The following is a 16,381-nucleotide window of genomic DNA, read 5'->3' as shown; positions in this document are numbered from 1 at the left end:
TAAGTGAAGAGGGATATTTATCCAATCCAAGGAACCTCTGATCAGGACATTTCCTGCCCTCGTGTCTCTGATTATGGATCAATATGTGACCACCTATTAGGAACAAGGCCGAGAAGGGCTGAGGAAGACTCTTCAGATCTGAAATTAAGAACCAGATTCTAGAACTTCATTCCATATAAGCATTGGAGTATCCTTCTTTGATTCTGGCCCAATTTCCTTTTCTCCAACCTAAGTTGCCTTCAATTCTTCTCTCAGAAACAGCCCCGGGTAGGTTTCTACTTCATCATTCTAGTCTCAGTTTGGTCCTCGGTATGTGTCCCAGTTCCCCCATCAGATTGACAGGTCCCTAGATTAACCCTCCCTTCCCCTGCTCCCCCCATGCTCAGCCCAGGCCTTGGCACCAGGGACACTCAGGATGAGTGTGAAAGAGATTGGTGCTTAGGATGAGGCTCATTGCTGTGCCCTCTGTTATACCTTGGAGCCTGGGCTCTCTGCGGGGCCCTCATGGAGTAGCCAGAAGGTACCTGGGGGTAATTGGCTGACTCAGCCTCCACTGAACCAATCACAGAGCATAATAACCACCAAGGTGTTTACCTCATGGAGAACAAGGCTGTAGGGGCATCGGTGAATAATGGAGTTGGCACCAGCCACAGATGAGCAGATAGAGGAGTCTGGGGTGTCCTGCATGGGGAAGAGGGTGGGCTTTCTGTGCTGTCTGAGGAGCAGAGGAGCAATGGCAGTAAGCCTGGGTGACCAGCAGGCCCTTTAAGAAGCTGAAGGTTATGTTTTCCATTATTTCATAAGATTTTTTCCCCCTTGATGCATAATTTTAGCCAGTTTTTTTTTTTTTCTGCAAGCCAGAAGGGTTTATTAATTCTGGTCATTAATAATACAAAAGTAAGAAGTGGATTAAAATTGGAACAGGGGAAGCTTACATAGGATTGGCTGTCAAAGGGAGCCTCTGAAGTCTCCTTTTTTCTGGAAACTTTCTAAGGAGCTGAGACAGCCATCCGTCTAGGACCTCCCCACTTCTGCCCAGGATTAGGGAACAGGTAAGATGACCTTTTCTTATCTTCCCATGAAAGGTTGACTGGCTGCATGAATCAGGAATTCCTCACTACCCTCAACCCGGGCTCACCTTCCTCACAGATTATGAGGAGACAGAAGTGACACATCCAGGTTCCAGAAGCATCAGATGTGTGGGCAGATCAAAAGGTGGCTGGAGTCTGAGAGGAGGACTCTGCACTGCACCTGCCTCTGACAGCAGCTTGCTGTGTGACCTCGGCCTGGTGACCACCTCTGCACTCGTTCTGGGTGAAGGCAACCCTCTGACACCACAGCTCAGCCATGTAAGACGGAGAAAACCCCTGTCAGTGAGGGTTTGCAAATGCATTGCTTGTTATAGTGGGTCTTTTTGCCCTAGAACACTAGCTCTTGGGAAATGTATAGGGGTGGGTTCCATGATGGGTTGAAAAACATTAAACCAGTTACTTATTGCAAGACTTTTTAGATTCATTAACATGTTTAGTGCTTTCTGCTACACAAAGGGTGCTGCCAAAGTCAGTGTTTTCCACACACAGGGACTGGAAGTCGGAGCGTGAATAAGGGTTATCTTTTTCTACCTTTAATAGTTTTGCACTTTCTAACATGAATATATAATACTGTATATTTATACATCAGTTATGTTTTTTAAAAAAAAAACTAGAGAAGAAAAAAAAAAGGAAGGCTGTTTTAGTATCAGAAAGAGAGGAATATATACTTTAAGAAACACTGAGCAAGTTATCTCCGTTTCACCATTAAATCAACTTAAGTTTCCTATATTAAACATACTTACAACATCTAAAAACATGAAGATCTAAGTGTAATAAATATACTGTGCAATCTGATCTGGTTTATGGCAATATGCCCAGGGATACCCTATCAAAACCAAAGGGAGGGTCTTGAGAACATGTGCCAGCATCGTCCCAGCTCTGCTCAAAGAGAAAGAATTCTCAGGCTGGTAACCAGTGTTGGTATCTGCCCAGGAAAAGGTTGTGCCCAAAACTGTTGGTGCTCACCAAGTGTCCTTGTTCTCCTCCTTGTTTCCCAGCCTCCTTTGAGGTTCAGTGGGGGATTTGGTCCAGTTAAATATGAGTGGTATTGATCAGACTACACAGTATATTTTTTAAAAATATATTCCTTTATTGATTTCAGAGAGGAAGGGAGAGGGAGAGAGAGATAAAAACATCAGTGATGAGAGAGAATCATTGATCCACTGCCTCCTGCACCCGCTACTGGGGATCGAGCCCACAACCCAGGCATGTGTCCTTGACCAGAATAGAACCTGGGAGCGTTCAGTCCACAGGCTGACGCTCTATCCACTGAGCCAAACCAGCTAGAGCCACAGTGTATTTATTATACGTAGATCTTCATATTTTTAGATGTTGTGTGTTTAAATATAAGAAACTTCTAGGGTGAGGCAGTTAGCCCATGTGCCTCCTCTGTTCCTTCCCCTGTTGCTGTAGCTTTGCAGGCCATGTGGGCCATGTGGTGGGGCTACAAGAGAGAAGAGCCAGGTTCCTGAGACACCCACTGGGAGAACCATGTAGGAGAGCTGCCCCAACCTGCCTTGGACTATGAGTGAGAAATATCAAGTTAAGCCATGAGATTTCAGAGTTTGTCATTGAGGCAGTCAATGTTAATCATCTGAATCGAAGCATAGAAGTTGGAGGGTAGAAATATCTCTTAGTAGCCAATGCTCTTTATCCTTAATTCATGTCCATCACATAATCTTCTGATCACTATTAGATCTTCTCTACTTCCCTTCTCACTTAGCTGTTGAAAGAATACTCTATCCTAGTAATACGAAGAGTGATGATAATAACAATCCTATCTAATAAAGATGGAATATGCAAATTGACCATCACTTCATGACAAAGATGGCAGCGCCCACAGCCAATAAGGAGGGAATATGCAAATTGACATGACAAAGATGGCAGCAGCTGGGTTGGGATGCTTGCATTGTCACCATGGCAACGACGCAGGCATTCCTCCCTGCCCAGTCACTCCGAGACTCTGGGCATTGCGAGAAGGCAGAAGGCGGCTCCGGGCTGGAGCAAAGGTGGAAAGGTGGCTCTGGGCCGGAGCGAAGGTGGTGCTGGCAGCCAGGGGAAGGAAGGCATATTCTTGCACGAATCTTTGTGCATCGGGCCTCTAGTGGTTTAATAGTATACTATGTGTCATTCACTGAATTAAATAATTCTCATATATTCTTTCATTAAATTTAATTCTCATGACAACTTTATGAGGAACTACTATTATTAACCCCTTTTTATGGATGGGAAAACTGAGGCTTGTAAAGCAGAAATATCTTGCCTAAATCACAGCCTCCTAAATCACAGTGGCAGAGGAGGACTGAAACCTGGGTCCATCTGTCACCCAAGATGTTAGCTTCTCCCACAGCTTTACAACACAAAATCCAAGCTCCTCAGCAGACTTGAAAGGGCCTCTCTTATGTGGCTGCTTCCTGGGGAGCCAGCTCCAGGTGCTACCCTCCCTCTCCAACTGTCAACCCTCCTCACCTTCCACCTCACACCCTGGCAATCTGACCTGTTGTCACTATGCTAGTGCTTCTGGCTACTATGCCCACTCCCTCCTTTAGTCTAGGCCCGTGGTCAGCAAACTGCGACTCGCGAGCCACATGCGGCTCTTTGGCCCCTTGAGTGTGGCTCTTCCACAAAAACCATGTGCAGGCATGCATGTACAGTATGATTGAAACTTCGTGGCCCATGCGCAGAAGTTGGTATTTTGTGGAAGAGCCAGTATTTTGTGGAAGAGCCACACTGAAGGGGCCAAAGATCTGCAAGTGGCTCGCGAGCAGCGGTTTGCCAAGCCGTAGTTTGCCGACCACTGGTCTAGGCAATAAACTATCCTCTGAAAACGCTGCACATGGACCTCCTCTGTCCAGGACCTCCCTGAAGAGCCCCACTCTCCTCTGCTTCAGTATCTTCTTTTGTTGCCAATATCTCACTGTGGCAGTTACATTTCTTATAGTTATGTCTCCATTAAGGGCATGGACCAAGTTTATATATCACTGTATCCCCAGCACTAACTCATGCCATGTACATGATAGATGACAGTAACATTCATTGAGTTGACCACAATTTCTTCATTGGCTCCAAGAGTGCATTCCCTGAGACTAGTTATTCTGCCAACCAGTTCACCTTTGGGCAATAAGTCAACTGGCATATTACCCTATATAATAAAAGCTTAATATGCAAATTGTCTCTTCGGGAATTCGACTGACCGGGTGTTCAACCGCTCACTATGACATGCACTGACCACCGGGGGCAGCACAGAATGAAGGAAAGCCCTGGCCAGCAGCCGGGAGTCAGGGGAAGGAAGTCCCCAATTGGCCCTGATCTTCGGCCAGGCCTAGGGACCCTACCTGTGCACAAATTTCGTGCACAGGGCATCTAGTTTATATGTTCTCTTTAAAGTTTGAATTTTATGAATTGCTTTGCTAGCAGCTAAACACCTCTTTCAGTGAACTAATAAAGCTAAATTTTGCTTTTTGTTGTTTTTTTACCTGTAGCACATCTACAATGCAGCTTTGTGGCTGATTCATGTTCTTTCTTCCCCGCATGTGTTTTTTTTTAAATACCCACACCCCCTGCCCCTCCCCTTTGGCAACCATCAGCTTGTTCTTTATGAGTCTGTTTCTGTCTTGTTTATTCATTGTTTTATTTTGTTAGGTTTCACATGTAAGTGAGGTCATAATGGTATCTGTCTTTCTCTGACTTATTTCATTCAGCATAATACCCTCTAGGTCCAACCATATTGTTGCAGATGGCAAGATTTCATTCTTTTTTATTGCTGAATAATATTCCATTGTGTGTGTGCACATACGCAAGCGCCATATCTTCTTTATCCATTCACCGTTGATGGACATCTAGGTTGTTTCCATGTCTTGGCTATTACTAGTACAGCTGCAATGAGCATAAGTGTGCATATATCTTTTCGAATTAGTGTTTTTGTTTTCTTCGGATAAATACCCAGAAGTGGAATTGCTGGATCATATGGCAACTCTGTTTTTAATTTTTAATTGCACCAATATACAATCCCACCAACAGTGTTCCAAGGTTCCCTTTTCTGAAGTCAAGTCTTTGAACCAAAAAGATTGAGGACAAGATTCTGTTTCCACTAACCTTTATTAATCATGAACTTTGTACCAGGCATTGCACAAGACATCCTCATATTGTCTTACTTTAGCCTTACAATGATCTGGGGGTACTATTCCGCCAATTTTATAGCTAAAGAAATGAGGCTCCAACTGATGGCAAGCTGTGCTCATGATCCCCAGTTACTTGCAGAATCTGAATCTGAATTCAAAGCTATTGAGTTAAAGTTTAGGACTCTCTCTGGACCCACCGTGATCCTGTTCAGATGCCTCTGTGAGCACAGCCTGAATGTGGGCCAGCTTTTCACTTGCCTTTAGTTCATGTTGCATCCTGGCAGCAGCAGCAGCATGGCCTGGGACCCATGAGAAGCCTACTGAGCACAGAATGCTTTGGAAGCTGAGTGGTGTGTGTAACAGAGATGGCCCTATGTTTAAACACAACTCAGACACTTATACATTCACATCCATACTCAACCCACTGAAACAGCAACAAGGACCAAGAGAACATTGGTTATTACATTAAAGAAAATCTACCTTTGGCCTTTTCTGGAATGACAGTTATAACTGGAGCCTAGGTTTCTGAAACTGGCCTTCTGATACCTCTTGACCAGTTTGAAATCTTGCCACAAGTATTGGCTCCCTATCCTTGCTGACAATCTAAATTGTCTTAAAGATTACCCATTCACTGGAGCGTTGGTCTGAGGAAAGCATGACTTAGAAGGTGCATCTGCTGGGGTGATGGGGAACAGAGATGAATCCTGAGCATCACAAAATTCAGTAGAGGTGATGGTGGGATCTGGCAGTTGTGCAAGGATCTCTCTCACTCAGATCTAAAGATACTTAGGGACTCTTTGGAACACACTGGACCTCAGATGCCCCAGGCTCCAGGTCATTGACCTCCATGAGGCCTGAGATGAGGATTTCCTTAGGAGAGAGAGCATCCTGTTCCTGCATGAGTTTTATAAGTTTATTGGTGAGACACGGGAAACATGGAGGCGAGGTCTGAACAAGGACAAGAGCTCACATATTCACAGCCTTCCTTGATGGGAGAAGCCTGCAGGGGTACTCCCAGCTATAAAATCTGCAGGGACCATGCAAGGTACAATGTATAACCAGATGTTTCCCCTGAGCTGGAGTTGCTTTCACAGGAGACAGGTCTCTCAGTGCACCTTCAATCATATGTACCCATGGATCACATGGCCAAATAACTCCCTAAACCAGGGCATGGAAGGGGCAGTATGAGGATGGAGGTTACCTTTGAGAAAAAATCCTTCCACTGCAAGGAGAAGGATTCAGGAAGGGGAGGCCCAGTTAAGAGGTCTCTTGGTACAGAGGCAGAGGATGGGCTAGATTCTAGAATCCCGATTCTACATTAAGAAAGACTAAGGCAGAGAAATGGAAGAGAGGAGATGTCAGTGGCAAAGAAAACCAAAAGAAAATGTGACAGAGGAGTTTCCTGGAGAAGGGAGTCCAGAGGAAACCAGGGCAAGGCAGACAACTGTCTTTCTCTTTATCTTGTAGTTTTCTTAGTAGGTGAACTCAGAGCTGAGGTCTTCCCAGAGGGATCCTTGAATTCACTTGCACTCCCCAGCCTGGTTTTGGCCTCCCCTCGAGGGCTGCAGTTTCCACTGCCAGTGACACAGCCTCCAGACAGCATGCTATAGCCAACAGAGCTGGGTCGGTAGCCATAGGTGCCCGTCCCGCTGAACCCGAAGCCGGCTCCTGTGCCCGCGGTCCCAGCTGTGGAGCTGCTGATGACTGCTGAGGAGGATGGAGGGACAAGTGATAAGTGTGTGTCGCAAAGCAGGGGTGGCCCTGAGTCCCCTCCAACTTCCCAGTCCCAACTAACAGTTCCAGTCTCCACTTTAAGCAAATACTTCACATCAACTGTGGACTTGAGTTGAGTGACACACACTCAATTCCTGAGCAGCTCAAGCACCAGGAGAAGCAGCCCAGATCCCATAGGACCCCCAAATCAGGAAACTTCTCCTTCTCTGAATAAACAGAAATAGCAAGGACTTCCCCTGAAGAACAGATGTTGCCCAAGCAAGTCTTGCATCTAACTTTAGAATCCAGTCTTATTTTTTTCAAAGAATATCCTGATTGGTTCATATAGGGGAGTTTTGCTAGCCTGTCTTAGAAGGAGATGGAGCTGAAGCCTGTAGGGCCAGCATTAGAGCTGGTGTGCACAGTGTGTCTATGCCTGATCTCCACTCTCAGTGAGTAGGTGTGATTTTTCCTGCCCCCTGCTTCCAGGCTTCCAGGCTTCCAGGCTTCCATCATGTGCAAATGCTGAGAGTTTCATCCCAGCATGGGAGAGATTTCGGGGTGGGAGGGAGGGGTCAGGGACCAATGTGAAAGGTCAGGAAGTGATGGGAACAGAAGCAGCAGGTCTCCGCTGGGAGGTGATTATGACAGTGGAGCTCAGGCTGTTCCATGGGGGTCCCGGTCACAGGCACCCACTTAGTTTGTGCTTGTTAATGGACTAAAAGCATTCCCCCATAGTCATGAAATACTCACAGATGCTCACAGAGTTGGTGTATTCTCCAGACATCCTGCATGGGGAGAAAAGCACAGGTGACTCCCTCACATGGAATCCGTGCTACCCTCATCACAGCCTGAAAGCCTCGGACAGACTAGCTCATGTCCAGGCACACATTGCACCTGCATATCTCTAAGCACCTCCCTCTCCATCCTCAGTCTACTCTCCCCACTTCAGAGACTATGAACTTGCAGCCTTGGAGTCCCCAGAAGCAACACTACCTCCTGCCAAATTTCTCCTTAATCCACTTTTTCATTCCTGAGGGGCTACGGCCTGGATAAGTACATGTGGAAATAGCATCAGGATTTGCCACTGGTGGACTAACTGTATGATTTCAGGACCAGTAACCTGTCCTCTCTGAGTATTTTGTGTAAAATGGTGCTGAGGTAGAACAGGTTTTTTTAAATGTCAGTGCTTCAGGTACCACCCTTCCAAGTGTTCCTATGACCATGTACAACTCATACTGTTATATAGCTAGTATTTTCACTGACTCTGCTTTTTATACAAAAATGCATTTCTCTTAAAAGGAAGTATTATATCACCAGGATAAATAGACAACCAGTACCTACTATCTGACCAAACAAGAACGAAACAGTAGCAATAAAATCAAAATAATAAAAATTAAACAATTAAAAAAAAATTGTGGCTAGGTGTGTTGTCTGCTCAGAGACTGAACCTGGGTCTATTCTCTTTATTAATAGGGGCATTTACAAGTGGCAGGACAGTGGCAGAGATGTAATAGCACCATGCAGAGATTTTCTCCAGTCCGAAGACTAGAATGAGAAGAACTGTAAAGGAAATCTCTGTCTCATCGGATCCTGTGCTATTTAAGGCTATGTGGGTAACCTGAAAAGCATCTCCAGCCACTCCATCAGTCTGACCTCCACACTCTGGGAAATTGAGTCAGAGGATTATAAAAGTTCTTCCCCCTCTAACACTCTAAGATCCCTCCCATCACCTACCTGCACTCCTCGCCCTCCAGCAGCTTGCGGTAGGTGGCGATCTCTATGTCCAAGGCCAGCTTTGTGCTCATCAGTTCCTGGTACTCCCTCAGCATGCGGGCCAGCTCCTCCTTGGCCTGATGCAGGGCAGCCTCCAGCTCATCCAGCTTGACCCGGGCATCCTTCAAGGCACAGTCACCTCGCTGCTCGGCATCAGCGATGGCTGTCTCCAGGTTGGAGCACTGAGGGCCAGGAGGTAGCATCTCCCTGAGTTCTAAGGCACCCTGAGCCTCACTTCATGCCCCACTCCCCCGATCTGTTCACAGTGGTTGGACCTTCCTCTGTCCTTGCCCACGTCCTAGAGCAAAGCTGCACCCCCATGGTGTTGGGGCTTGTCAACCTGGGACTGTGAGAGGTGGTATCCTCAGACAGTTGGCTTTCTGAAAAGATGCTTCCAATTGTTCCCAGACTTCATTTGGGAGCTAAGTGTGGGGGTTGAGAGCAGGGGGTTCTATTTGAGGACTGAGGTCCTGAGATGGAGAACCAAGAGAAGGAGAGGAAGCAAGCGGGAGTGTATGTGATGGGCAGTCCACCCCTCCCTTGGGAGTAAGCCAGGATCCCCTAAGTCCCCTTCACCTGCTTCTTCACACTCTCGATCTCCGAGCGCAGCCTTTGGATAAGCCGGGTCAGGTCTGATATCTCGTTCTTGGTGTGTTTGAGGTCATCCCCATGCCGACCAGCAGCCAGCTGAAGCTCCTGGAACTAGGGGGAGATGGGCCAAAGCAGGGATTTTGACTCAAGGATGAGTAGGGGTCTCCAATTTCACCAGGCCTATCAGCCTCCCACTCAATAATTGGATTTATTTATTTTCCTTAAGTACAGTTGCTCTCACTGATGGTTAGATTTGGCCATAAGGACTGTTGGAAGTCTCATACTCTCCACACTGAAATTTTATGACACACAACTCCAATTATGGTACTCTTCTGCCTATAGCCCTTCAAAGTCAAGGTCATATTCCAACTCCTAGTATGGCATCAAGGTGCTTTGAGATCTGGCATCCACCAGCTTCTCCATACTCATTTCTCACAGCCTCTGCCCATCACCTACCTAGCTTTCCACGTGTGCCAAATAGTTCTATGTTTCCTCAATATGCCACATAAGTCTTTGCATGAACTTCTCCCACCATCTGGAAAACCCTTTCCTATCCATTCTCTCTTCTTCCCTAGCTGGCTCCAATTCAGTCAGCACAGAATCACTTCCCACAGGATGCCTTCCCTGATCCCTGGCTGGGTGCACCACAGCCCCTGCCACAACAGTCCATAGCTCTTATGGACTGTACTGTGATCACAAGTTTCTAAATCTTTATCATCAGATTCAGAATAACTGGAGGGCAGGCACCTTTTTATTATTGTTATTTATTTCTGAATTCCTAGTACCTAGCACAGAGCCTAGCTAGTGTTCAAAGCGGTCTGATGGATAGAAGAATGAAGGAGTAAATGAACCAAAGAGGGAGCTGAAGAGCTGCCCATCTATATTTCCTGTGACTTCCTTCCCTTCACAGTTCAGCTGGGCCCCAAGCTACTGGCAATCTTGCTGGGCATGGAGGAACATTTTGTATATGAGTGGTGGGGATAGAATGACTGTATCTAACACTAGTCATGAATTTTGGATCATCTACTCTTTGGGGATTATTCCTGGATTTGACGTCATCGATTGGCTAGTCAACAGAGGGTATTCCATTTCTACCCCATAATTTGGCTGAAGGGAAACACAAAAACGTATGACATTCAGACCTCTAGTGTCTATGCATTGCTTGTTTCTGTCCCTGGGTGCTTGGCCTTGCCAGTTCTCTCATATCTGGCCCCAGCAAGGCCCTAGATTCGGGATTCCTCTTCTGAGACTCTGGAAGACAAGGGTCTTCTCTCTATGATCCTGTGTTTTATTTTTGGGGATAAACTTAGGACAAAAATCACTATGGCAGAACAGGTGGCCTTCTCTTCCTTCTCTGCAAGGCTATGTGAGCACAACCTCCCACACTCTAGCTGGGAGAGAGGCACTGACTCCCCCAGTTCTGACCCATGCAGTCTCCTGAGTGATTAAACCACACAGCCACCCCTGACCCTAGCTTGCAGAAGAAAAGTAGAGGGATTTGGGTCCTGGGTACCTGAGTTGGAACCTTTATCAAGAAGCCCTGGACTGTGGTGTCTACCAGTCTTTGAAAGTCTCCCTTCCTCCCACGCCTGCAGGCCAAATCTTTCTGTCCCCAGGGTAGCAAGGAGTGGGTGGGGGGAGGGATAAACAAGATAAAGAGAGTGCGGATTTCCCTTGAGAAGGAGCCTGATAAATAGCAAGGAACAATTAGGAAATTGCCATTTAGATCTGAGAAACCACATTATCTAAAGAATTATCTTCCCACCCACAACCCATTAGAGGAGTTAAGATCTAAGGGACTCAAGCACCCCCTTTATTCTTGGACTTGGACTTGAATGAAAAGGTAGGAGTTACCTAATCTCAGATCACACTAAAGAGACCCCCTAATTTATTATAATTAACAAGGGATTTGAGATGCTAACTGCCCATGTTTTCTTCCTTCCCAGACGCAGTTCAGAACTCTGCCTGCAGAAGTTGTTCCTGACTTGCCCCACCTGATCCTAGTTCCCTAACCTCTGTCTCCTCTGCATTCATGACTCTGTGCCACATTTGTTTGCACTCAGCTGTGTGTGTTCTCCCATGGCTGTCATGTTCTAAGTAGATCCTAAGGGCAGAGCTTCATCTTCCCCTCCCTTTGGGCTTCTACCAGTGTCAGGGAGAGTGTCTTGATCCCAACTAGTGTGTGGGCCATGGTGGGTCATGGGATTGGACCAGAGGTCTTAGAACCCTTGACTCTGGAAGGTGTGAAGCCTCACCTTGGTTTGGTACAGGGCCTCAGCCTCAGCCTTGCTCTTCAGGGCGATCTCCTCATACTGGGCGCGGACTTCATTGATGATGCTGTCTAGGTCCAGGTTCCGGTTGTTGTCCATGGATAGGATGACAGATGTGTCACTGATGTGGGATTGGATTTGAGCAATCTCCTGCATGGGAAACAAGGAGGCATGAAATGTCTTTTGTGAGCAGAGGAAAGTGCCAAGGTGATGGCCCTATCCCAGCAGGGGAGCCCCAAAACCCTCCAAAAACAGATGCAGCTGTATTCTCCAAAAGGTATAAAAATGGACCTCACCAGCCCAGAGGTTCCAACACCACACCTAGAAACTGCTGAGTGGGTTTGAAGCAGCCCAAGTAGAAAACAGCCCACATGTCTGTCACCTGAACTGGTTAGAAGTAGAAAAGGTGGAGAGGAAACAAGCTGGACACCACACAAGAGACACTAAGGACACCGCAGCCCACAGATGCTTGGCCAACAGGCTGAGGCTTGAAGCCAGATTGTCATAGAGTCAGTAGAAATGTTTTGAGGACTCCCCACTTCCAACCCTAAGGATTTTTGACCAAGACCTGAGGAAATGCCCCAAGTGACAGAGAGAAAACAGGCAAAAATGAGAATGTGCACCGCTGAAGATCAGTGGGAACTTCTTAAGCACCCCGACTTCCTGGAGGATGTGAGAGCAGGCCACTGGAGGTAGCCTGGGGCTGATGGCACACATCATTTAGAAGTACGAGGGTATATTTCACTCTTGTCTTGGATCTACCAAGTTCCCAGCATCCAAATACTAGAGACCTGGGCTCTTAAAGTTACTGATGAGTAAATAACTGCTCATTTACGTCTGTCCTTCTAGAAGACAGAGTTGGGGTGGGATGGGGGAGCCTTACCCCTTCATACAGACACTTGAAGAACTTGATCTCTCCATCCAGGGCGTCCACCTTGGCCTGCAGCTCCACCTTGCTCATGTAAGCCGCATCCACATCCTAAGGGAATCCAGGGACCCCCTGACATCACCCTTCTTCAAGTCCAGACAGCGTTCTCCTGGGAACTGGCACCCCAGCACTGACTCGGGGACAAGCTGCCTCAGGGAATGGAGTCAAGACCAAGGGGGCAAGAACCTGACTTCCACCCAGGACTCACTGTGCGACCCTAAACAAGTTCTTGGTGACTCTGGAACTTGTTTTACTGCCTCTATTTCTCAAAGAGAAGGTACAGGAGGGAGCCCTACCCCCTCACACACACACACCCGCACACATGCACTGTCTGTCATTCAGACTGCAATTTGCCAGAGGCAGGCAGAGTTGGGAAGCAAACCTATAGCCCCTCTCAAAGCATATCCTGTTCCCAAAGCCAGAGTGGGTATGACCTGGGGATTGACTATCCATGTCTAGGCTCCTGCCCATTTACACAAAACATGAAGCTGTTCTAAATAAACACCAAGGTATCCCAACATGTCCCAAGCAACAAATCCCTCCATCTGCCTTGGCTCCAGGCCCTTGTAGGGAGCACAGACTTCAGTATCTTCTCTGATGTCACCTCACCCACCCTCCACACTCCACTACTTGGGTAACCAAGGGATATGCACCCCCTCCTCACCTTCTTAAGCACCACAAATTCATTCTCAGCAGTTGTGCGCTTGTTTATTTCCTCCTCATACCTGCAGGAAAAGCATCACAGTGAGCAGGGTGTGTTTGTGTGTGTGTGTGTGTGTGTTCTCGTTATGAAAAGAGAAAGGAGGTGCTCATGTTGTGTATCTTTTAATAGGTATTATTCTACATCTTTGCAATTGTGGGCAGGGTTTGAAGCAATTCCCTCCTGCGCCAGGTGACCAGATGGTTTGGGGTCTGAATTTCCTCTGCTGTCTGGAGAATGAGTAGGTTCTTCCTCCTCCCATTCAGTGTCCAAATTACAGGAACATGACACTCTTTCGGCCATGATTCTTGTGTCCGACAACCCCTACCAATAACTCCACCTCATCCTCAAGCATGAGTTCCAAGGCAGCCAGCACTGTCCCCTGGGTAGGAAGAAGAAGCATGGCCCAAATGTACAGGATCTGAGGGAAATGAGAAAGGAAGCCCAACAGAAATCCAAGCTCCCTGACATGCAGAGGAATTTCCTTGGAACTTAAAGGCAACTCAGGAACCAAGAGGCTGTGGGTCAGGCACACATGAACTCTGTCGAGTGAGGAAAAGAGAGAACATGCCCTGGAGGTAGTCTCTGTGAGGACAGTTCTGCTGCTTTCCAAGAGGCTGGCTGTCCCCTGTCCAACTTGCTCAGCTGTCATCTTGCCGGGCAGAAGAGCTCAAGCTGGGTCACTCCCACCTGAGCTCAGTGCTCCTGAGACCAGAGGCAAATGTCCCAGTGCCTGCTGGGAAAACCCAGCCCAGGAGGTGGTCAATCTGGGTGCAGGATCCTTGCTCACCTCTTCTTGTAGTCCTCCACCACATCCCGCATGTTCCTCAGCTCCGAGTCCAGCCTCACCCTGTCCCCCGACAGCGTCTCCAGCTGCTTCCGCAGGTTGCTAATGTAGCCCTCGTATAGGGGCTCCAGGTTGTTCTTGCAGTTGTTCAGGTCCAGCTGCTGCAGCAGCTCCCACTTGGTCTCCAGCACCTGGTTCTGCTGCTCCAGGAACCGCACCTGGAACCCAGATCAACAGACACTCAGTCATGGGGAGAGGCTGTGTGTTTCCTTTTCTGGTTGGTAGCTGTGTTCTCTTATGCTGCATTAGCTTCAAGTGTAAGCCTCATGTCCCTCCCCACCCAGGCCCTTTGTCTGACTGAGGAGTTCTCTTTCTGTGAGAATGCGACACCATCAGGAAGGGCTTCAACATCATTTCCCTCTTATCAAGATACGTCTCCTCTGTGTCTGTCCAAACCTGCTTGGACCAATGTCAGTGGTCAGCCTTGGCCAGTGCTGACCTTAAATATGTAAACTGACCTGTACTGGCCTTCATGCTCCTGCGTGGCTCGGCTCAGACCCAGTAGCCTGGCCTGTGCTCTGCCTACTCTCTGTCTCCTAGGTCATGGCCTTTCCCAGCCCAGCCAGAGGTCGGTGTTCAACTGACCTGGGGTCTCAGCACCTCCTATGTTGCTTTCATGTCCAAATCTATGATCTCAGAGCATTTCCCCAGCATTCTCAAGTGGCAGTTTATAAATATTATATTTCCTTGCAGAAAACCCTCTGGTGGTTCCATATCACCTACAGAGTCAAGTCCAAATTCCTACTTATGCTCTTCATAATGGGCCCAGCCCCTCTGCTGCCATTCACCTAACATTCACACGACCCAAGGTGTCCTGCTCTCCAGATAAGCCCTTCATGCTGCATGTGACTGCTCCCTCTCCTACGTTGCCTTTCCCCACCTTCATCTGGCAAACTCCTACTCAGCTTTGACCACCCTACCCCGCTGTCATCTTTGGGAAGCTTCCCCTACACCCTGAAGCTCAGGAAGTCTGCTTCCCAAGACGCTCCTACCTCTTTGTTCATCGGTGGCTCTCAAACTTTAGTGTGCATCAGCATCACCCTGGGGGCTTATTAGAGCTGCACATCCCAAGGCCCCACTCCAAGAGTTTGTGGTTCAGCAGGCACAAAGTGGAGCCTGAGAATGTGCATTTCTAATTAGTCCCCAGGTGAAGCTGATGCTGCCAGTTCAGGGACAATTTTTGGGAACCTCTACTCCAGTGCACTGATTCCCAGGTGCCTCACCCTGGGGCCCGCATGTCCGTTTTGGATGTATTACAGGCTCTGAGTCTATCTTCTGACCAGTGTCTGAGCTGGTCTGGGTCCCCTAAGAGGATGAGCTAGGCCCTATGGCATTCTAGACATTCTAGGCTGCCATGGACCTCTCCATTGTCTGGCTTCTAAGTTTCACGTGCCATCACTCTCCTACTTCTCAAAGCGTGCCACTGTCCCTGCCTCCAGGAGACCTTCCCAGACTAAGCTCTCTAACTCCTCCTGCCCCTCTGGCCACCCTGACCTCTCAACACTGATGTCCAGGATTCGTCCAGTTCCTCCCTGCCCAGTCCTTGGCGATGTCTGCATCCTGGAAAAGTGGCCTGTCTTCCTCTGCCTCAGACTGGGAGCCCCCAAGGACAGTGAAGGTGGAAGAACAAAGGGGCTCTACATTCAGCTTTCTCCAGAAAGTCCCACCTTGTCGATGAAGGAGGCAAACTTGTTGTTCAGAGTCTTGATCTGCTCCCGCTCCTGGGCACGCACTTTCTGGATCTCAGGGTCCAGCTCCACATTGAGGGGAGCCAGGAGGCTCTTGTTGACGGTGACCTGAGAGATGCCCCCTGGAGGGCAAACAGACGGACATGCGGGCCCCAGGGCCACACTGCCAAACATGCTGCCAGCAAAACCGCTGGCCCGGCCCCGGCCAAATCCATAGCCCCCTGTTCGCCCGCTGCCACTGGTCACGTTATAGGAGATGCTCCGGGAGCCCCCCAGGCTGTAGAGGCTCCGGCTTCCAAAGCCCCCGCTGAACCCTTTGACCCCTGCCCGATAGGAAGGCGAGCTGCCCCCTGAGAGCACAGCGGAGCAGCCACTGAAGCCCCCCTTAGCAGCAGCTCCCGACTTGTAGGTGAATTGGCGGCTCATGCTAGAAAATCCAGAGAGCTGGAATAAGAAGCTAATCCTTAGCTGAGATGCAACTCACAAGCCTAAGATCTTGGTCTCCCCCTTTATAGGGCTCGAGAGGAAGCCACTGCCCTAAATTGTGGGTTTAGTTTGCCTGGGAGCAAGAAATCATTTTCTCCCAGCAAAATCAGAGATGCCACGTAAATAACTTGAAAACCCCTAAAGTGATGGGCTTGCAAGCCTTGCTCATG

General features: G+C 48.2%; 1 protein-coding gene across 1 annotated transcript; it reads right to left on the bottom strand.

Moving 5' to 3' along the window:
• Window positions 1-6,668: 6,668 nt before the first annotated feature.
• Window positions 6,669-16,151, bottom strand: LOC308512671 (keratin, type II cytoskeletal 73; the record flags this gene model as incomplete). The annotated part of the gene is made up of 9 exons (XM_081082269.1): window positions 6,669-6,919; window positions 7,679-7,713; window positions 8,663-8,883; window positions 9,278-9,403; window positions 11,548-11,712; window positions 12,446-12,541; window positions 13,155-13,215; window positions 13,981-14,195; window positions 15,705-16,151. 9 exons carry the CDS (start codon window positions 16,149-16,151, stop codon window positions 6,669-6,671), a joined length of 1,617 nt encoding a protein of 538 aa, XP_080938395.1.
• Window positions 16,152-16,381: the final 230 nt, after the last annotated feature.

Source organism: Myotis nattereri, assembly GCF_964212035.1.
Source record: "Myotis nattereri genome assembly, chromosome: 2".
In the NCBI taxonomy this organism is placed as follows: domain Eukaryota; kingdom Metazoa; phylum Chordata; class Mammalia; order Chiroptera; family Vespertilionidae; genus Myotis; species Myotis nattereri.
Note: the sequence above shows the minus strand (reverse complement) of the source record. Positions and strands in the feature narration are given on the sequence as shown.